Source organism: Canis aureus, chromosome 16 (assembly GCF_053574225.1).
Source record: "Canis aureus isolate CA01 chromosome 16, VMU_Caureus_v.1.0, whole genome shotgun sequence".
Taxonomy (NCBI): Eukaryota; Metazoa; Chordata; class Mammalia; order Carnivora; family Canidae; genus Canis; species Canis aureus.
Genome location: NC_135626.1, coordinates 6,562,684 through 6,583,876, shown reverse-complemented (window position 1 = coordinate 6,583,876; position 21,193 = coordinate 6,562,684). Strand labels below are relative to the sequence as shown.

At 55.7% G+C, this 21,193-nt stretch overlaps 1 protein-coding gene across 2 annotated transcripts in view; it reads right to left on the bottom strand.

Moving 5' to 3' along the window:
• Positions 1–14,568: 14,568 nt before the first annotated feature.
• PTPA (protein phosphatase 2 phosphatase activator) overlaps positions 14,569–21,193 on the bottom strand; it is a 30,863-nt gene continuing 24,238 nt past the window's right edge. For both annotated transcript variants that reach the window (XM_077850993.1, XM_077850992.1), the window contains 2 exons: positions 19,936–20,043; positions 14,569–16,097 (listed from right to left, as the gene is read on the bottom strand). In XM_077850993.1, the coding sequence (XP_077707119.1) occupies positions 16,020–16,097; positions 19,936–20,043 (186 nt within the window). In that variant the 3' untranslated portion in view covers positions 14,569–16,019. The remainder of the gene's footprint in view (positions 16,098–19,935; positions 20,044–21,193) is intronic.

Here is a 21,193-nt window from a genome sequence, read left to right as displayed (position 1 = left end):
CGTTTTGGGAATTTCTGTTCTTTCCCCAGGTCAGCGGGGGGAGGGTGTCTGGGGTGCAGAGGGAGGAGATAGGCCAGTACAACCACAGTGTGGGTCAGCTGCCCCAACCAGTTTCCCTAGTCACACTGGGCTGGCCAAGGCTCCAGGCCAGTTGGAGCTCTGACCCTCTTGCTAATGGATTGGGCCCCATGGACGCACCCATCCAAGGGACCCTCAGCAAAGAGGGAGGCGGGTGGGCGGTGGTCCCAGTGCAGCATAATGGGTTGGGTGGCATCCCCTCCCTGGAAGTTGTAATATCAGATGAGCAAAGGCGGACCAGCACATGTGAGGCCAAGCAGCAGGGGGCTCCGGGTGGCCGCCCCCACTGGGTGTGCCTGTCCAAAGCCCAGCCTTGTGCTTCCAAGCACACAGACCTGAGCGCGAACTGGACTCTGCCGCTTTCTAGGTAACAACGGGCTCTTCACTTACCCTCTCCAGCCCTCCCCAGTCCCTTGTCTACAAAATGAGGCTGCCCGTGAGTACTCACCTGCACAGTGAGTCTCCTACGGCACCACAGCTGGCATATAGTAGGCACCCAGTACATGAGAGTTCTGATATTGTCATCAGTCGGCTCTGCCCAGATAATAAATCTTCGCTGCAGAAATAAGGGCTGTTTTTCTACAGACTCTCTCCTAGTGAGCAAAACTGATGACCAAAGAAGTAAGAAGGTGGCAACTTCCTTCAGAGAGATCCAATCCAGATCTTTTTACTCTGGGGCTGGGGACGGAGGAGGTACCCTATAAACTTTGTTGAAAAAAAAAAATTTTTTTTGTCTTTCCATAGTTGGCACTCATGTTTTCAAAAAGGTTAATCTCCAGGAAGGTGTCTGGGTATCTTTAGGGCCTGGCTATGCCTGACAGTCAACGTGTACTCAGTGTGTGTTTAACAGTTTTTCACTCAGGACATATGCTTAGAGATTGAATGGACGGATGGACAGATGGATGGCTGAGTGAATGGGCTATCTGTCCATTCCAAGGAGTGGTTTATTTTTTTTTAATTTTGTTTATTTATTTATTAATGATAGAAAGACAGAGATGCAGGCAGAGGGAGAAGCAGGCTCCCAGCAAGGAAACCAATGCAGGACTTGATCGCATGACTTGGGGATAATGCTCTGAGCCAAAGGCAGATGCTCAACCACTGAGCCACCCAGGCATCCCACCAAGGAGTAGTTTATTTTTTTTTCTTTATTTTTTTTAAAGATTTTTATTTATTTATTCATGAGAGACAGAGAGAGAGAGAGAGAGAGAGAGAGAGAAGCGGGCTCCTCGCAGGGAGCCCGATGTGGGACTCGATCCCAGATGCTGGGATCACGCCCTGAGCTAAAGGCAGACGCTCAACCGCTGAGCCATCCAGGTGTCCCACCAAGGAGTAGTTTATTTGTTTATTTATTTTTTCCACCAAGGAGTAGTTTAAAGATGAAACAGTTGGTATAGGATTGTTTGCCTGTCTTCCCCTAGTCAGGCCATTCCCACCCCCTTCCTCCTCCATCTCTAACTCCTCTCCCCTCTTTCTGGAAGCTTCTTGAACATTCTCATGTACCTTCCACATTTATTACCCACCCCCATGCCCTCAGTTGCCCTCCAGGGCACTAAACACACACACACACACACACACACACACACACACAGACGCAAGCACACACTCCAGGGTGGAATTTGAGGTTCTCCTTCAACATCCACATTACCCAGCCTGGGGAGCACTGGGAAAGCCAAGGAATAAAGCTTTCCTTTCTCCCGAGAAAGAACTGGAGGTCTGAGACAGATAATAGACCTGGCTGAGAACAGAACAGGTCCACGTGGGGAGGGCAGTTAGATCTCTGACCTACAGGCATTCCAACTGGATGGACAGGTATGAAACTCTTTTAAGTCAAGAAAGGAATCCAGGTATCCAGACTGGCAAGCCTGGATCCTCACCTCTGTGGGTCCTGAGCACTCAGGCCTCAGCTGGCTGGAGCACAGAAGAGATTAACTGGCTCAGGAACTGGGAAGTTCTTGGGTATTCAGCTGTGGGCACAGCTGGACTCAGAGGCTCATGTGACGTCACCAGGGCTTGCTCACCGTCCCTTGGTGCTTCCTGGCTCTCCTTGGCCTCTCCTAGGTTTGCTCAGAGGCATGAGCAAGATGGCCACCGGCCAGGCCCAGCTTCACAGGCCTGTGACCAGGGTGATCACACAGGGCTTCACATTCAAAGGACCCCATGCTTGGGGTTTAACGCTCCGCAGCTGCTGTCTGGAAATCCATAACCATTTGTCTTTGAATCTGTTTTGTAAGTGAAATCTGATGGTACAATGGAGCACGCGCCAAGGACTTGGAGCTTCAGGCCATGTACTATTCTGTCTCCATGGGACATGTTCTCAGCTGCCCCCTTACCCCTTGGCACCCTGGCCCTGCCTGGCCTCCCCCTCTTTGTGACCATGCCACTCTCCACCCTGGGCACAGGCACAGGGAGGGTTGGGGCAGGTATCACAAGGTGTGCCAGCAGCCATCATTGCCCTGGATTGGCAACACCACTGCTCGTCTGGCATGCAACTGGAGCCCCTGTCTAGGCAGGGACGAGCCTGCCACCTACCCTCGTCCAAGGCCTGAGATCCTTGGATCACCTCTGCTGCAGGCTGAGGTGGGGTCCTGGTCAACCTCTCCAGGCCCCACCTCTAGGCCAGGGGCTAGACACAGTCTGGTGGTTGGTGGGAGGGGTAATTCAGCAACCGTCAGGCCCAAGGGAGCAAGGGAGAATGCATCTGGGCACCCAGGGCAGGGTCGGGGTCTGGGAAGGTCTGCAGTATCCCCAAGCCCAAGAGCACTCCCTTGGCCGGCTGTGTGTGGCTAAGGAGCCACTCCTCCTCCTATAACCTTCCTGAGTCTGCTTTGTGTTTGTCTTTTCTGGCCAGCTCAAGGCACCCTCAGGGACAAGCCACAAAATGAAAATTATACAATTTTGGTGATTCTGCACAGGAATTAAATGATCTGACATTTGCATTTAAAACTGGTATTGCACAACATAGAGATGAATGGTAAAATCCATGTTAATCATTTAAATTTTTTTATTTTTCTTTACTAGAATGACATTAAACAGCAAATAAAATAACACCATGACAAGTTGAGTACAAGCCTACGAAAGGAAGTAAAAGCATTCTAGGTACTTTTAATGGTACTTTTTCCTGCTTTTTGAGCAAGGGGCCCTGCATTTGTTTTTGATGCTGGGCCCCACAATGCCACAGCTGGTCTTAGCATCCCCAGGACAACACTGTCTCAGCTTAGCAACCCTGGCAGCAGGGGCACCTACCCAACAGCTCCCAACAGAAGTACCAGCCATCAAGCTCACAGGCACAGCCTGGGTCACATGCTCATTCCCGAACCAATCACAGCAGATGGGAGGCAGGGGCCCTCTGATTGGCCAGGTCTGGGCTTGTGTCTATCCCTAAGACTGGGGGGTTGGTAGCCCCACCTCAGTCCCTTCCAGTGGGTTCTCCATGAGGGAAGAAGGGATCCTATTCCCAGAGGAATGGGGGCTGCTTGGTCACCAACCCCAGTGTCCTTCCTCTACACACTCCTCAAACTCAGTTTAAAAAATAAAAAAACAGGGACACCTGGGTGACTCAGTGGTTGAGCATCTGCCTTTGGCTCAGGTGATCCCTCGGGTCCTGGGACAGAGTCCCGCATTGGGCTCCCTGCAGGGAGCCTGTTTCTCCCTCTGCCTGTGTCTCTGCTTCTCTGTGTCCCTCAGGAACAAATAAATAAAGTCTGAAAAAAATTAAATAAAAAATAGGGACACCTGGTTGGCTCAGCCAATAAAGCATGCAACTCTTGATCTCAGGGTTCTGAGTTCGAGACCCACTTTGGGTGTAGACATTACTTAAAAAAAATAAGATCTTGAAAACAAAACAAACGAAAAAAAACAACCCAGCTGGGTAAAGAACAATTTGGTTCCACTCTCCTGGCTCTTATCTTCCCAATCTCCTTTGCTGGGTCCTTCTCCCCTTCCTGGAAATTGGAAATGCCAGAGAAGTCCTGGGCTCTGGCCCTAGTACCCTTCTCTTTTCCTGCCACCTTTTCCTGGACAAGCTCATGCAGTCCCACCAACCCCCTGACTACTGTCCCCAGTTGGGACCTCTATGCTGAACGTGGCTTAGGGGTCCCAACACCACGTGACCTATCCTCTTGGGGTCTCAGGCATCTCAGAGCTCCCCTGTCTCCACCCACACGCCTGAGAGCCCACTCCTGCTTCTTCCTCAGCCTTTCCCATCCAGTCCATGGTACCACCCATCGCCAACCCGTTCAGGCCCCAAGTCCCAGAACGTCTGGACTGTTTCCCATAAATGCACTTCCAGTCCCTGCTCCCCGCCCTCAATCAACCCCTGGCAGCCCTCCTTCAGAAGAGGTTCCCACATGCCCTCTCCCTCTCCTCAGGAAGCTGCTCTGCTGCAGGGCCCCAGGCCTGGCGCCTGGATGACGGTGCTGAGCTCCCCTGCTCGCTGCTCTCCCTCCGCTCCCTCTTGCTCTCCTACTGTCCCTCTTCCAATTGAGAACCATGAAGTCAGATCCCGGCCTGCCTGCCCAACTCCCAACCTTCCCTGGGGGTGTAATCGCTGAAAGCCCGTTGGGGAGGGGGCAGAGCTCAGTGGTACCTCCCTGGCCGACATCTGACCCCTGTGGTGGGGACGGGCCACCTTGGCAATTCTGGCTGTCCCCGTGTCATCACCGCATACACTTGCACCCCGGAAGCCAGCCTGAGGAGGCCCAGCCGCCACTGCTCCTGCCCCGCAGGGAGCGAATACAGAGTGCCTGCTCTAGCCTGCTGGGCGCCCCCACCCCAGCCCGGCAGAGTGCCCACTCTGTGTGAGTTGGGGTGCTCCCGCCTCCTGCGGCCAGGCTGTTCCCACCCTGGCTAGGCCCTGGGCCTGGGGGGGGGGGGTTCTTCTCTCGGCCCTTTGCTGGCTAACTCTCTCCCCATTGGGTCTGTGCTCTAGTGTCGCCCCGACACCCCCCTAAACGGTACCCCTCTACCACCCTGACCCACATTTTTCTCGTCACCCTTACAGCGGGCTGATGTTCCAGCGTGAATTCCTTCTCTCGCTCAGCTGTCTCCTCGCTGGGGTGTAGACTCCACAGGGCAGGGAGTTCACAGGCCGCTGCATCTGGAGAACAGCACCTGGCACACAGTGGGTGCTTGATAAAGTTGTTGGCTGAAAGACCCAACCTCCTGTGGGCCAGGAAAGCATGGGAAGGTGGCTGTGAAAGAGCCCCATCAGTGAGAGGAGGGAGGCCCCGGTGGGGGGAGGCTGTGAGGCAGAGAGGAAGCAAGGGGGGCCTGGTGGTTTCGGGGGGGGGGGCTTCAGAGCCAGGATGGACACTTGACCTGCTATGTCAGGGGGCATCTCTGGGTCATCCAAAGCAGGGCAGTTCCTGCTTAGTGTCTCTCTTTCCTGCTCTGCCCCTCCACTCTTGGGGTGGGGGTGGGAATCTCCTTTAAACCCAGCCTACCAAGGCTAAGTCCACACAGTCGAGCTCGATGGGTGCTGCCCAAGCTTGGTAGTGAACCACAGAACCAAGAAAGCTCAGTGCCTGGGACACTGGGGAGTTGTCCACCTAGGCCACCTGCCAGGGTGGCTCTCCACAGGGCCCCAGAGCTCCTGTACTGGAGTTGGGGGATGGACAGCCTGGCAGCCGGGGCTCCATCCAGCACCTGTTGTCCAGCTTTTTCTAGGATGACTCCAGGCACGGGGAGTCTACTTCATGCATTCACTCAGGTGTTGGGCACCTGTGCACTGTGGAGCAGTCACTGTTCCAGGCACTGGAGAGTCAGTGGTGACCACGATAAACTTGCTCCCTGCCCTCCAACCGAGCTTACATTCTATTGAGAGAGAAGATGATGACCAAGTAAGCAAATCAATAGATAATAAATTCAGATCATCATGAGAGTCATACAGGCAACTAGAACAGAGGGCAGGATGGAGAAGAGCTGGCCTGGTGGAGGCCCCCTCAGCAGCTTCTCAGAGAAAGCAGGGAGGGCCCCTTGGAGGTAGCAGCATCTGAGCTGAGCCCTGAACAACCAGACAGAACCACTGCTCACCGTGAGACCCAAGCTGTCCAAGCAGAGGATACAGCAGGTACAAAGGCTCTGGAGCAGGAATGAGCTTGGCATCTTAGAGGGCCACGAAGAGAGCAGTGTGACTGGAGGGGCAGGAAGTGGGGAAGAGTACAAGGGATCTGAGGAGTTGGATCATGTGGTGGACTGTTCTACCAGCGGTGAGAAGCCACTTGAAGAATATGATGGGACTTACCTTCGAGCGGCTCAATGTGGAACCAGGGTTTGGAGGGCAGAGCGGAGCCAGGAGACCTGAGAGGAGGCTGCCACGCTGGTCCTGTAAGAACTGACAGGGGCTGAGATCGAGGTGGCCGCGGTGCAGGTGAGGGAGAAGTGGACAGATTAGGGTTATAATTTGAAGAAGGCTCCAATAGCACCTGCTTGCGGGTTGAATTTGGGGGATGAAAGAGAGGCTAGTGCAAGGATTTGGGGCCTGCTGGATGCTGTCCACTAGTTGGGCTGCCCAGATTGGAGGACTACTGGGAGCACCTAGGTCAATAAGCAATTTCCACTGGACCAGAAGAGTCTTCCTCCTGCCCGGCTGGAAGTGCCCCATCATGCTGATGATGTAGGACCCACGTCAGACAAACTCAGGTTCCATCCTGACTCACGGGAGCTGGAGTCCTTGTGCCATCCCCCTCTCCCCCTGGTTTCCCCCTCCCTGAGCAGGAAGGTGACGTGACTTTCTCAGCTCACCATGGGGACTCCATGAGGGCTCAAAGAAAGCATATCTTGTAGGCTGGCACATGGCTACCAGCCACAATGGCCATCACGGTCCTTGCAATCCTGCCTCCTCTTGTCTTTGTGTGACTGGCCCTGCCTCCCGGAAGGAAATGGGGCTCTAGAAGTAGGTGCCTCTCACACAGGACAAGGATGTGGGGCCGGTCCTGGAGAGATGGGCTCTGACACAGGAGGAGGAGGAGGGCTCTGGGGCCACCTGAGTGGAGACAGCACAAGCCAGCCCAGGGCCACCCTGATGTTTCAGTTAAGTCTCCGGGGAGAGGCCACAGGAATGTGCACCTGAACAGGAAATAGACCCAGCACCTCCCTGGCCAGCCAGTGACTTCATTCACCAGGACCTCAGTTTCCTCCTCTGTGAAATGGGGACATAGTTGACCCATAGTAGGACAAAGGGAGATGTGCTTTTAAGCACTTCACACAGGGCCAGACACAAGGGCTGGGCTCAGGAACCACCAGCTCCAAGGTCTCCTAGGGACACCCCAAAGTCAGGCTACAGGCAGCTTCTGGAGCCTAGAGCAGCAGTGGCAGATGAGGACATGGCAGGGTCAAGAATGTGCATGGAGGACTCACCAGGCCAGTGTGGTCCAGGCTGGAGCCTGGGCCCGGGGCTGGAGGCAGCAATGGGACGAGCCCCACTGGCTATACTTCAGAGATTTCCCAGGGGTTCTCGCTACTTGGAGTCCTTGTCCACCTGCAGGGAAGCCTCCCCTGCCCTGTCCTCTTCAGGCCCATTGTCCCCTAAAGGCTTTCCTGTATCATTCTAAAACCTCTATGAAGAACCGAAGGGCATCACTGAGCCCAGCAGTGAGGATGGCTGTGTTGGAGCCCAAGAGCCCGGGTGTGCATCCCTCTCCCCAGAGCTGTCCTTTCCTTGTGCTTCTGCCCCTGCACACCCACCCGTGTAGGCTGGTAAAGATTACATGAGATAATGCAAAAAGAGAGAGAGAGAGATAATGCAAACCCTGCATAAGTGTTTCCCCTTCAAAGGATTGTGCGGTCATCCCTGTTAGACCATGTTTATTTGTCTCCAATTAATACATAAGGAAACTGAGGCTCAGACAGGTTAAGTAACTGGCTCAAGGCCACACAGTGAGAAGTAGAGCCCACGCACCCTTTGACCAGCCCACTCCCCACCCCTTGCAGAGGTTAGGGAGCAGATTCTAGAACAGTCTGCCTAGAGAACAGACCAACCCCAAAGTCCCCATGTGGAGGTCTGAGCAGTCTGGTCCAACTGAGGCTGGGCTCTGGTTATCTGGGGATGGGGCACCTGCACTCTGCCTGCCTTTGCAGTGCCCCTTGGGAAAAGCCCTCACCTAGTCCTAAGCAAATAAGGAGGGAAGAGGGATCTGTCGACACCTACATGTAGAGGTTGGCAAAGGTCTGCCCGGAGAGGGGGCTAAGTGTCACAGAGCAGTGGCAGTGGACAGAGGGAAAAGCACTGGGACCAGAACCAGCTGGTCTGCCCTGTGAGAGGGACACCATGGGGCACTGACCTCATGCCAGGCGCTGTGGACACTATCTCCGGGCCATGGCTCAAGACTGCTTGCCATCCCCACGCACAGATGAGAGAAATGAGAGACCCGGAGAGGTGAAGACCTTGTCCCAGGTCACACGGATCTGCCCGATTCCCGAGTCCTCTCTACCACTGTGCTCCCTAGAGACATCATCCTGCGCCAGACATCTCCAGCTGGGCACAGTGCCCTCAATGCCCCCTGCTCAGAGGAGAGTGGTGGATGAAGCTAGGACTCCGGGCTCTGTCCCTTTGCTGAGTAGGGAAGCCACCTTCCGCAGTATCACAAGCATTAGAAAACGGAACCATCCCTCCCTTGGCTTATCACCATCGTCACCCCCATTCCAGGCTGGTGGCAGGGGAGAAAGTGTACCTCAAGTCTGGGGTTGACTTCTGGACTCAGCCCACATTCGCTGGGATCCTGAGAGCAGGGGCTGGCTCCAGCGGTCACCGCCAGCCCCGGGAGAGGCTGCAGATGCCCAGATGCCCACCAGGGAGCCCTCCCTTGCTGAGTCCAGCCCGCTGAAGTTCTCATCATCAGTCCTCCGACAGCTCTCCTCCTCCAGGAAGCCTGCCCATCTGAGTAGGTCTCCTCCCTCCTCTCCCTCCTGCCTCCCCGCCAGAGGTACACCAGACTTGGCGCTCTTTAGGAAAAACTTTTGTATCCGTATATTTTTATTATTATTATTACAAAATAACATGCAGGCATTGTGGAAAGATTTAAAAATCCACTATGAAAACCAACAGGCAAAGTTAAAACTTGAGGTTTCTTTCTTTTGTGGCTCACTAGTGTTTAACATTTTCATAAATCTTTTTTGGGAAGCAGGAAAAGCAATGAAGATTTCCCAAAAACCCTCACATCCCCACCACCCAGAGCTAAGCAGCCCTTTGTCCATGTAGATGGAGAAAGACAGATGGGGCAAAACTGTAGATTTTGTTGTTTTACAAAAAGGAGTTCTACTTTACCTCTAGTCATTGGGGCCGTTTTACCTGCTCAGCAACAAAGTCCTAAGCATCTTTGCAGAAGAATAAATAATAAATAAATAAATAAATAAATAAATAAATAAATAAATAAATAAAGCGCATCCTCTGATGGCTCATTGTACGACCGTTCCATCCTGCTTCTAATAATCCCCAACTGTTGGACACACAGGGCATTTCGAATGTTTCATTAGGATGAGTCATGCTAGAATAGGCTCCAGGAGGAAGGGCCCACCTCTCTCACTGTAGCATCCGAGCACCCAGCACAAGGCTTGGGGCAGAGAAGGTTCCAGGGATGTCTGCCAAGTGAGCGAGCCAACGCCAGCCCCAGTGAGCACCTGACAGCTTGGCCCTGACCTGGGCCTCTTGGGCCCCATCTGGCCCCTTGAGGACTCCAGGTCCTGAGCGGCAAGTTGCCTTCAGGTTCCTCAGGGCTTGCCTTTCTCCCTCTCTCCCCAGCCACTCTACCCACACTTCCCTCACGTCTTCCCAGCCCCCACACTTCTGCCTCAGCCCCCACACCCTCAAAACTGCCCTGCGGTCCCCACATACCCCAACTTCGGTGCCGGCCCTCCAGCCTCCCCGCTGGGCTCTCCTGGGAGACATGGCCCGCCTCTGCATCTCCACCATTCCTCCACAGGGAAGGCCCCAGCTTATCACTGCCATTCACAGAGATGCCCCAAGCCCCGTAGCGTGCGGCACCCTCCTGGGGGTGGCAGGAGACAGGACAGGCATGTAAGGAACAGCAATGGTGGGTGCTAAGTGTAGGAGTCCCAAGTAAAGAGAAGCTGTGTCTGCAAACAGTTCCTTACCACACCCCACCTTGCAGTTAAGTGGCTGTGCCTCCAGCATCCCTTACTACACATCCTGGGGCCGCCACTGCCATATATGCAGCCCCCACAGCCAGGGTATGCTGAGTGGTCAGAGAGGGGGACCGGCGCGTGGACACGGGAGGTCTAGGGGCCAGGTGAGGACTCTCAGAGGAAGTGGTGAGGCCTCGGTGGCACGCTGAAAAGATGACCAGGGGTTTCCAGTCAGGAACAGGCTTCTGGGTTCCATGGTCCAGGGAGTCTGAAGAACGGAACAGAGGCCAGTGCAGCTGGGACCCAGACAGCAGGGAAGGAAGGGAGCTGGAGCACTAGCAGAGCCCAGGGACAAGGATTCCTGGAGGTCCCTACAGCCTGGGCTCTCCCCACCCCCACCACCAGGCTTGGGGTCTCAGCAGCCCTGCCCGCCTCACCATCAGCCAGGTCCAAACATCTACCCAACAGAGCTCATCCAACTCAGCGGCCACAGCTGAGCATGGCCAGCCCCACCCCAGGCACAGAGGGGCAGTCCCCAGGGCCGCTGAGAACTCATCCCCTTCCCTTGGCACCAAATCCTACCTGAATCTCCCCCTTCCCAGCCCAGGGCCCGCTCTCTGCCCTGCACTGAACCTTCAAAATGTCTTACCTGGGCCAAGGCCCCCAGCCCCATCACTGGCACCCAGCTTTTGACCCTGCTCCCAGACAGCTGACAGGGGGTCCTAAAACCCAGTGGATGTTTTTGTCTGTCTCTCACATACACACACACAGGCACCAATTAAACATCTTTCCTGGCCACTGATACTACATTTATTTACTGGTGCCTGCTATGTGCCAGTCTGGCGGGCTCTGGGGTACAGCACCCAGTGGGCCCCTGTCTTCCTGCAGCCCACTGACAGGGAACACAGACACGAAATGCATACATTTTGCATATAATTCAATGTAATTGTGTCGTGTCAACGGGATGTGTAGATATGGGAGTCTCTTCCAGAGGTCGCTCAGAGCCCTCTACAGACTAGCCCCCCATCTACTTTTCCAGCTCTGCCTCCTGTGACCCACACCTCCACACCTCTGCTCAAAACTGCCCCCCACTAGAATGCCCTTTGTCTCTGCCCATCATTCAAGGCCCCACTCAAATGCCACCTGCTCCCTAGAGCCTTCCCCAAGCTTTCCCCCAGAGCCCATCATCCCACTTGCCCCACAGCTGGTCCAAGATCCCCATTTCCCCCTCTAGGTTGGAAAGTTTTGGGTTTTTGTTTTTGTTTTTGTTTTTTTAGGATTTTTTAAAGTCATCTCTACACGCAATGTGGAGCTCAAACTCACAACGCTGAGATCAAGAGTTGCGTGCTCCACTGACCGAGCCAGCCAGGCGCTGCAGGTTAGAAGTCTCTTAAAGGAAGGATTCTCACCTTTTTCATCTCCAAATGCCTGCAAATACCATGTGTGTAACGTATGCTTACTGCTTGTTAGACTCAAAAAGAACGTGTCACTCGACTTGGGTGCAAGTCTTGGGCACACCAAGCTCTCCCCTTTGCTCTCCTCCCAAGCCCAGCTCCTGTCGGGGGTTCTGCTAGGAAGGGTCTCTTTGCTCCCACCCCCCAGGGTATGCTGGGGGAGTAACCCCAGGGAGCAGGGCCCAGCCTCGTCCCCCCTTGAGCAGGGAACACAGGTGTGGAGCTCAACTTGTCCTCTGGGCCTCTCTAGTCCAGGACGGTGGGAAGCCTGGGAAGCCGACGCTCCCTCCTGCAGCTCTGGGAGCCAGCCCCACTCGGGTTACTTTAGAGCCCCAGGGAGTGACAGCAATGTGGCCACCCTCTGCTGAGCACAGCATGGGAGGGAGGTGTGAGCACCTGCCAGTCCCATACCCAGGTCCTGGGTGGGCTTCCCACCCTGCACTGAAGCCCTTGCCCGTGGGCTCGGTGTCTGACTGTTCCCTGTACTTCACAGGTGATCGGTGGCCCTGCTCACACTTCCTGGCAGAAGTGAATCCAGAACAATGCACAAGGCCCAAGTTGATGCAAGGGTCTGTCTTCCCTTCACTGAGCAGGGACAAGCAGCCTGGCCCATTTTCCAGGCCTCACTGCCATCAGCCTCCCTCCTCAGCACACAATGGGCCTGATCACCACCCCTTTCAAACCTTCCTTGACCTTGAGACCCCACCCATCCTCCCCATCTCTGCTCCCTCTACAGCAGAGCTCTGTAAGAGAGAGGTGAGGTGCTGTGGTAGAGGATGGCTTGGCAAGCAGACTGTCCCAGCTCTGCGTGCCTTCTTCCAGACTGTTGGCCTTGGACCAGGGACCTCACCTCTGTGCTCCCGTGAGCTCCTCATGGGACCTTGTGAGGATGCAGGAAGCATGTGAGGATGCAGGAAGTACCTCCATGTCTGACTCCCATTCCCTCCCCAGCCCTCTGCCACCCTGCCACCCATTCCACCGAAGCAGTCCTGAGCAAGGCACAAAGACCCAGGGCCCATTCCATCCTCTTAGCCACGTGTCCAGGGCTCTGACCTTAGGGTCTCCCTCCACGCACCTCTCCTGCCAGTCTGCCAGGAACCAGCCAGCCCTCCTCTCACCTTCATCCCCATTGCTGCCTTGGTGACCCCAGGGACCTGCTGCTCACTGACCACTCCCTAATCTAGCAGCCCAGCCCCATCCCTGGCTCTAGCTCAGCAGACCCAGATGCCTACTCCACACCCCTTCTTAGAAGCAAACAAGTACCCTTTTCTTTCTTAAAAAAGAAAAAAATTTGCTGTTGGGGATACCCTTGTTGGTACCCCCCAACAACAAATCCCTGTTCCCACATCTGCCCCAGCTCAGTAAATGGCATCAATTCAGCTGCACAAGCCAAGAATTGGGGCTACTCTGGGCTTCTCTTTGCTCTTTCACACCTTCCTGTTAGTGAAAGCTCTCAACACAGCCAAATGGGACCACCTCTCACCTCGTCCTCACTGAACCCTAGTCCAGGCCACAATCCTCACACCACCCACATGGTGCCCACCTCCCCTCTGGCCCCACATACTCCAGGCCCTCGTCACCGCCAAACCCTCCAGCAGCTTCCCAAAGGACATTCAGAGACTAAATCCCAAAGCTGACGGTAATGACCTGTTGAGGCCTCTGCCCTCCCGACCCCCCTGCAGCGCTGGGCTGCCCCCCTGCCCCCAGCTCTCTCCAAGACTCATGGTCCTCTAAGGTGTCCTTCCCAACCCTGTCGCTCAAGCAAACCCTGCCTGCCACCCTAATTAACTGCTGGTATTTCCTTCCTAATACTCACCAACACCTAACATTCCAGTATTTTGGGGTTGGCTGCTGTCATTTGCATGAGAATGAAGAATACGCAGCCACTAACCATTGTGAAATGACTGGGTCCTCACAACCCATGGCCAAAGTCAAGTTATGCTCACTTTCCCAATTAGGAAGCCAGGCTCAGAGATGAAGTCAACCCTGAGGGTCTCCTAGCCTGTAAGCAGCGCAGCGGACCTTAGGGTGGCTCAGTGGGCCTGACTTGAGGCAGGGCTCCTGGCCACCAGGCTCTCCTGGGCAAGGCCTCTGAGGCTAGGAGAAGGGCCAAGAGCTCATCCTCTGAGGATACTTGTCTGCAGACACAAGCCCAGGAACAGGTAGTGTCCAAGAAGCCACAGGTACTGCAGCCCCCTGACTGCCAACTCTAGCACGACAGGGACAGAAGGAGTGGGGGAAACACAATATAGATGAGCCCCATGGGGCACCTGGGTGGCTCTCAGTCTGTTAAGTCTGCCTTGGGCTCAAGTCATGATCTCAGGATTCTGGGATCGAGCCTCACATCAGGCTGTCTGCTCAGTGGTGAGCCCTTGCCCCTGCCCCTCTGCCCCTGCCCTTCCCCCTTGTGCTTGAACTCTGTGTCAAATAAAATCTTAAAAAAGAAAAAAAAAAGAAAGAAAAAAAAAAAAGGCATGCCCCTAAAAGCTGTAGTGCATGGCTTGCAGCTAAGTCTAGTCCAAAGACTCCCCCGTCAAGCCTGGAGTCCAGAGGGGCTGCCTTCATCTAGAAGACACGTGGTGACCACGGGTATTTGCTCTGTGCCAGGCTCCAAGCCAAGGACTTCACATCCTTCACTCACTCCTGTCAGTCACTCTGTGATGGTCCTCGTTTTGCAGATGAGGAAGCCAAGGCTCAGAGAGATTCTCTAACTTACCCAAGACTCTTATAGTTGGGGGTGGGGACAGTCAGGATGCACCAAAGCCTGCTCAGGCAACTAGGCAACAGCTATGTAGTCACTGGCTGCCCAGAAAAGGCTCAGCCCGGACGGCAGCTGAGCCAGCCCCAGCCCCAGCCCCAGACTCCATGGCCTGAGGGAAGGGGATCTGATGGAGAGACAAACAGGCATGTGGAAGAGGAATAAACACATGGCATGAAAAGACATACCTCACACAAGTGACAGGTGCAAAACAGAGGCTTTAATCCAAACAGCAATGAAGGTGCATGGGGCTGGGGGGACTCTGGTGGGGGGGGCAGGGCAAGAGAAGCCAAGAAGGTGGTGGTCTGGACCCTGCAAGGGAGGCCAGCACTGGGCCTCTCCTAGGAAAACGATTTCTGTGATTCTAGTGGTTCCTCTCCTGGCTTCTGCCCAGGCCATCAGCCCAGGTATGAGGGTCAAGCCCCTGAATTGTGCTTCTCGGGAGCTCCCCCTTCCCAAAGGGGATGTGGACCCAGATAGAGGGTGGGGGTAGTGGAGGAGGGCACGCCTGGGTTTGGGCCAGGGAAAGCTGGCAAGAGCTTGGCCCAAAGGCAGCCCTAGAAGGAAACTCAGGAGCTGGCACACCTGCAACCCCACCCCCAGTTCAGCCCCTGCCCATTTTCGGGGCAGGAGGTGGGGGGTATCACTGCCTAATCTTAGAGAGCCAGTGGGTGAGTTCAGGGAGAGGGGAAGACAAGGAGGGGCTTGCTGAGTGCTCCAGCGGCCCCTGAACCACTGCCCTGAAGAGCAGGGCAATAGGGGTAAAGGGCCCTGGAGAAGCAAGCACCAGGGTGGGGGTGGGGGTGGGGGTGGGGGGGAACAGAACCATAAGATTTTAGAGGAATCTAGGTTCCCTACAACCACAGCAGGGCCCCAAGTCTCTGCCACCCCCTGCCAGCCTGAGAAACTTTGGAAAGGCAGGCCTCACCCAATCAGCTAGGGGGTAAGCCCTGTACTGAGTGTCTACACAAAGGGCAGCTTCCAGAGGCTACCCCTGTAGAGGAGGACAGGAGGGGCTACGGCCAGGAAACCCACCAAAGCCAAAGGCCAAAGAACAGAAAAGCCAGGATGAGGCACTGGACACAGGGGCCAGCAGGTCTGGGGGGCAGCCATGTAAAGAAGCTGGGAGGGTCACAGGCCAGAATAGCCAATGCTTCTCGATCCCACCCCAGGCTGGCCACCAGCCTCAATCCCAGACTTCAGAACCCCCAGATACCCACCCACACATGGCTTAGGAAACTGACCCGCCCCACAGGAGCAACTGCTCCAACCCCTAAAAAGGCAACAGGACCCAGGAAAGGAAAGCAATGGAAACCGCAAAACCCTCCCCCTCCCAGGGGAGCAGACCAGCTCAGGTCTCAGGTGGGACTAGACAGGAGAGAGGAGAGGAAGGCCAAGTGCAGGACTGGGGCCCGAGCACATCTGCCAGCCAGGGGAAATGGGCCCCACTTTGGTCACTTCTCCCTTCACTTTGGGTCCTTCAGCCTTATGCCCTGAGCCTCCCTCAACCCCAAGCTCACCACCGACCCCAGCAGACAGCCTCTCAGCAAACAGAAAGAACAGAGGGAGGGGGCAGGGAATAACTGGAGCTGGGGCAAGGAAGGGCAGGCACAGGCATTGTGGCCTGGGTGGCCCTGGCTTCTCAGTCCCTAGCATGAGGTGACTGGATGGATGGGCAGCAGGCTCCCAAACTTGAAGTGCTGGATCACAGGAAACTTCTCCAGGCACTGTGAAGGGGAAGGGGAAGGGGAGAAGAGAGGTGAGGATGGCTCACCTGCACCCCTATTAGGGCCCATTTGGCCTCTCGGGCCTCCAAGAGACCCAGGCACAACTCTGAAGCCTCAGCCCAGAATGGTTCCCAGAAAGTGTCCAGCTCAGAGGAGCTTCCAGGCCTTCAGGGAAAGGCAGGCTTCCTACCTGTTTCCCACCACCCCCTCCCATCCAAAGACCCCGACTCCATGACAATCAGACCCCACCAAATAATGAGGGAGGAGAAAGGAAGGGAAAAAGAAAAGGCAGCCCAACCTCACATGGGGTGGGGGGAGCGGGCAGAGAGTTGGGGATGTGAGATGAAAGGAACCCTCCAGATCAGAGGGGAGGCCCTAGCCCAGGCCCTGGTCTTAGAGAAGAGGTGTGGGGACACTGGGACCCACGCTTGAGAAGAGTTCAAGACTCATTTTTCTTCAATTTTCAGTTCTCTGGACCAAAGAAGGTCGCAGTGAGACAGTAAGAACCAGTTAACGCGCCCCCACCCCCAGGGCACTTCCCAGCAGCCCTGTGTGTGGGGCAGATGACAAGAACTCTGACTGGGGGATGGCCCTACTCCCTGAACCCAGCCCAGCCCAGCCTCAGCCCAGCCTCAGCCCAGCCTCAGCCCAGGGTGCCTGGGGGAGATGGGGAGATTGGCAGGGCCTACACAGAAGCTGGCCCAGTGCACGGGCAGCCGGGTCCCAGGCCACACACCTCTGGCCCAGGCACTGCTTAGCGTCACACAGGACCAGGAAAGGGAGAGGGGCCCCAGCTCCCACCGCCCCCATACCAGTCCCGCTGCACCTAACACAGGCACCGGCCACTGGCTAGCTCAGGCAGCAGCTCCGGGCAAGTGAGGATCTGCCTTCTCTCATACCTTTGACCACAGAAAGCCACCACGATGGCTGCGGGGGAACATGATTTGCAGCTTCAGATAAGGCAAGGCCTGCTCTGTGACTGTGGTCTCAACCTCTGCTTAACTTAGGGGGACAACGGTGTGCCACGGCTGGCCCAGGGCCCCTCATCTCAACAGCCAGGCACAGGGCCGAGGAGGTCTTGACCCACCCTGACCCACCGTGTGTATGTCAGGTGGGGGGGATGGTCAGGCCTAAAGGCAGCCCAGGAGGTGAGCAGGAAGAGAGAAATCTCTCCCTTCCATCCTGCAATGGAAGAAGGATGGGGACCACAGCTCAGTGTGGGAGCAGAGCTCCAGGCCACAGACAGGTCCTGGGCCTAGGGCAGAGAAAGTGGGGAGCAGGTGGGAGGGGGTGGTCCCTCAGGGGGAGGAGAAACAGCAGCAGCTCCAGGCCAGAGGCAAAGGCAGCTGCCATTGTGCTTATGTCATCAAGGAAGTGGTGGGAGTTTGTAAAAGGGGGCCCCCAGGGCCCTGGAATTCCAGAAAGGGTCAGAGGTCCGCCTGCTCCTAGCTTTCATTCAAGGGAAGCTCAGCAGGAGGGGGGCAGGGACCCAGAACAAGTTTCCCCAGGGCCACCGGACAGGAGAGGGGCTACTGGGGCAAAGGAAGTGCAAGGTTTCAGGACAGCAGCAGAAGGGAGCCTGGGTCAGGCCTCCTCCCAGCTTGCTGTGCCCGGAGCCCACCAGTGTCCTGGGCAGAGTGGCCTATGCCACACAGATCTGGAGACCCTTCCAGTGCCTGGTGCCTCAAGGGGGAGAAGGGGTTCCCCAGGCCCTAACGAGGCCCTTCTGAAGGGAGCATCAGCAGTGACAGCCCTCGGGCCACCCACAAGGGCACAGAATGCATCTGGTTCCTCAGCTCAGAAAAGCAGGGTCAGAGCGTGGAGACGCACACAGGTGGTCCCAAATCCTGAGGCCACCTAATGCCAGGCCTGCTGAGGCCTCTATGGCCGCTCAGGGGACCAACTCTGACTGGTGGCCCTGGCCTTCAAGACTAGTGGGCCTCACAGGTCCCCCCCATGGACCGAGAACTGACCTGAAACAAAACAAAACAAAACAAAACAAAACAAGTCCTTTTCCTCGGACCTCTGGGAAGGGAGTGTGTGATCCCACAGGCTCTCAGGGACCAGAAGACCAAGGGTAGCTGCTAGCAACTTATAAACGAGCACCGACCATCACGGAGACAGAGTCAGTGGGCTCCAGCACTGTCCTACAGGGAGTCTGGCAAGGCTGCCAGCTCGTACTGTGCCCACATGCATGCAGGGCTGAGTCCTCCCGCTTTCAAGAAGGATGCTTTGTGATCCTCTGGTGTTCCCTGTCTGGCCTGAGCTGCAGTGGCTGTCCTCCCATACCCACACCCGCAGAAATCCACCATCGGTTACAACTGTTCTGTTCCTGCCGCTGCCCCATTTGGAATCTCAGCTTGCTCCTCCCTCATCCCATGTCAGCTTGGAGCTCCTCCTCTGGAAAGGGCAGGGAGAGGAAGGGGACAGGGGCTCCTGCTCTGCTCTGAAGGCGCCCAGATCAAGGTAAGATTAGAGTCATTCAAATAAGAGCCACGCAGGAAGGACAGCACTTCAGATCCTAAGCAGGAAAGGCACTAGAGTCCTGCTTGCGGTGTCAGGAGTGGAGGTGGGAGGCTGGAGGGGCTACACGCTCCTCACACGCTGCACAGGAGTTCCCTATCAGCACCCATTGTGGGACTGGTGGGGGAAGGGGGGGTGGGTGTCAGGAATGACAGGACATCCAGAGGGCAGTGACCCAGGTGCTCTCCAGGCAGGGGACAGCCAGACTGGAGGGCCCAACAGGCTGTAGCCCGGAAGAAGCCTGTACAGCCCCAGCAAACGCTCTTCTCAGATTAGAGAGGTATGTGGGTTGGAACCTAAACACAGGATGTGAAGTCCAGAGGAAGGGGACCAGAGGGGGAGGGGGCGGAAGGGAGAGAGAGAGCCAGGCCTGGTCAGTTCCAGCACCATTAACCCCTTCAGGGCCATGCAGAGGGAACAGGACAAACTGGAAGCATCTACACTCCCAAACACACCCAAGCCTCTAATACCCTATTCTCCCTGCTCCCCCTGCCCCCATTGATGGGATCTGAGTAAGCTCCAAGTATGATGAAGTAGACCCAGAGATCCAACCTCCCTCCCTCCCTCCATGGGAGAGGGGATGGCTAAGGGCCAAGAAATGGGCACCCACAGGACAACATATAAGACCACCAGCCTGAGGGCAGAAAGAGGGGACTTTGGGGACTCATTACTCTAGGTGAGGGACTTCACATCCAGCCCTTCCCTGGCCAAGGTCATGCAGTTCTGGCATTGGTGCGCACAGATGTGAAAGGAGCTAGCAGACAGGATGGAAACAAAAGGTCTCTTCCTTACCTGCAAGAAAAAAAACCCACCTCCTTGGTTGGGAAAAGGTGCCAAAAAGGAGAGAGGGCAGGGGACACCCACAGGAGCTGGGCAGCCAACTCCCAGCAGGGGGAGCTCAGGGAAACCACCTCCTTGCCCTGCCTCTCCCATCTGAGAGCAGAAAGACCACCTGAAGTGGTTGCTAGAAATGTCAACTCTGGGCCTCCCCAGAGACCTCTCACCTGCCCAGGGATCAGGCCCACCAAAGTTTGAGAAGCACCAATGTACATGGAGCCTACAAAGCATATCCACCTTCGGGTACCAATGTCCACCTCTGGCCATTTGACAGACCCCTGTGTGTCAGGGCTATGGCTCAGTCACAGGGCAGAGCTGGGTTTCAGCCTAGTGATTCTCTGACTGCCCATCTCACAGACAGAGACTCTAAGGCCTCCAGTGTCAGAATGGCTGGCCCAAGATTCAGAGCAAAGCAGCAGAGTGGGGGTGAGGGGATTAGCAGCCCCCTCTGATCTGAGTGCTGGCCAGCCCCACTCACCTCGGCCTTATACATGCGGATCAGACCCTGGTTCACTTTGGACCAGGAGGGGACAGCACTGATGTTCCATAGCTGGTTGGAGTGCTCTGCAAAGGGGCCTGTCTTCATCTGGAAAAGAGAATCCACAGCTGGAAAGGCAGGCCACCTGGGAGCTCACCTGTATTCCCACAGCAAGGTTGTACACATATGTGTGTACACACACACCAGGACATGCAAACACGCACGCACTACAGCACACATGTGCGTGCATATATATACGCACACATATACATACATACATACACATATATGCTTGAGGACCTGACTGCATCATCTGGGGCGGAGAGGGTGTGTGCATGTGCTTGTGCACACATGCACGCACACCCACACAGAAGCACACACAAGTACCAGAGACAGGGTCTCTCTTGGTCTGCAAGACCACCTAGGAAAATACAACCCCTAGAGTCACCCCTTCCTTCCACAGCCAAAAAAATGGGGCCTGATTCCCACCATCCACCACATTCAGCAGCCTCAGAAAAATAAAATCTCAACCCAAGCCCCTGCTGGGACTCCCACCAACTCCCCCTCCACCGCCCCAGCCAGAGTGCCCCACCAGCACAGGAACCTGCTCCCCTTCAGATAAACAGTGGTAGCAGCCTTCCCGACCCTCCCCAGCCCCATACACAGGGTGGGCTCTACCTATCATAGGTAGAGCTGGAAGACCCTGGGGAGGGGTGTTTGGGGGAAAGCCAAGGTGGGGAAGAGTAAACCTAACTGCCTTGTGCATGGCAGGCAAATGGGGAGGAAGGTCTGTTTAGAAAGCCAGCCCGAGGGATCCCTGGGTGGCGCAGCGGTTTGGCGCCTGCCTTTGGCCCAGGGCGCGATCCTGGAGACCCGGGATCGAATCCCATGTCGGGCTCCCGGTGCATGGAGCCTGCTTCTCTCTCTGCCTGTGTCTCTGCCTCATTCTCTCTCTCTCTCTGTGACTATCACAAATAAATAAAAATTTAAAAAAAAAAAAAAAAAAAAAAAAAAAAAAAAAAGCCAGCCAGCCCGAACTGGCTGGGAGGTAAATTAGGGGTGGCATCGATAGCACCAAGGGACAGGCAGGAGCAAGGACAGCTCCATTCCTGTCCCTCCTCTTGCCAAGAGTTTGACCCTCCAGGAAGGAAAGAGATTCTGCAGCAAGCCCAGTGAAGTTCCCATGACAGGAGAAACCATGGCACTGAGACAGGGAGGCGTGTGCGCCTGCAGGCAGCCCTCTGCACAAGGCCACACA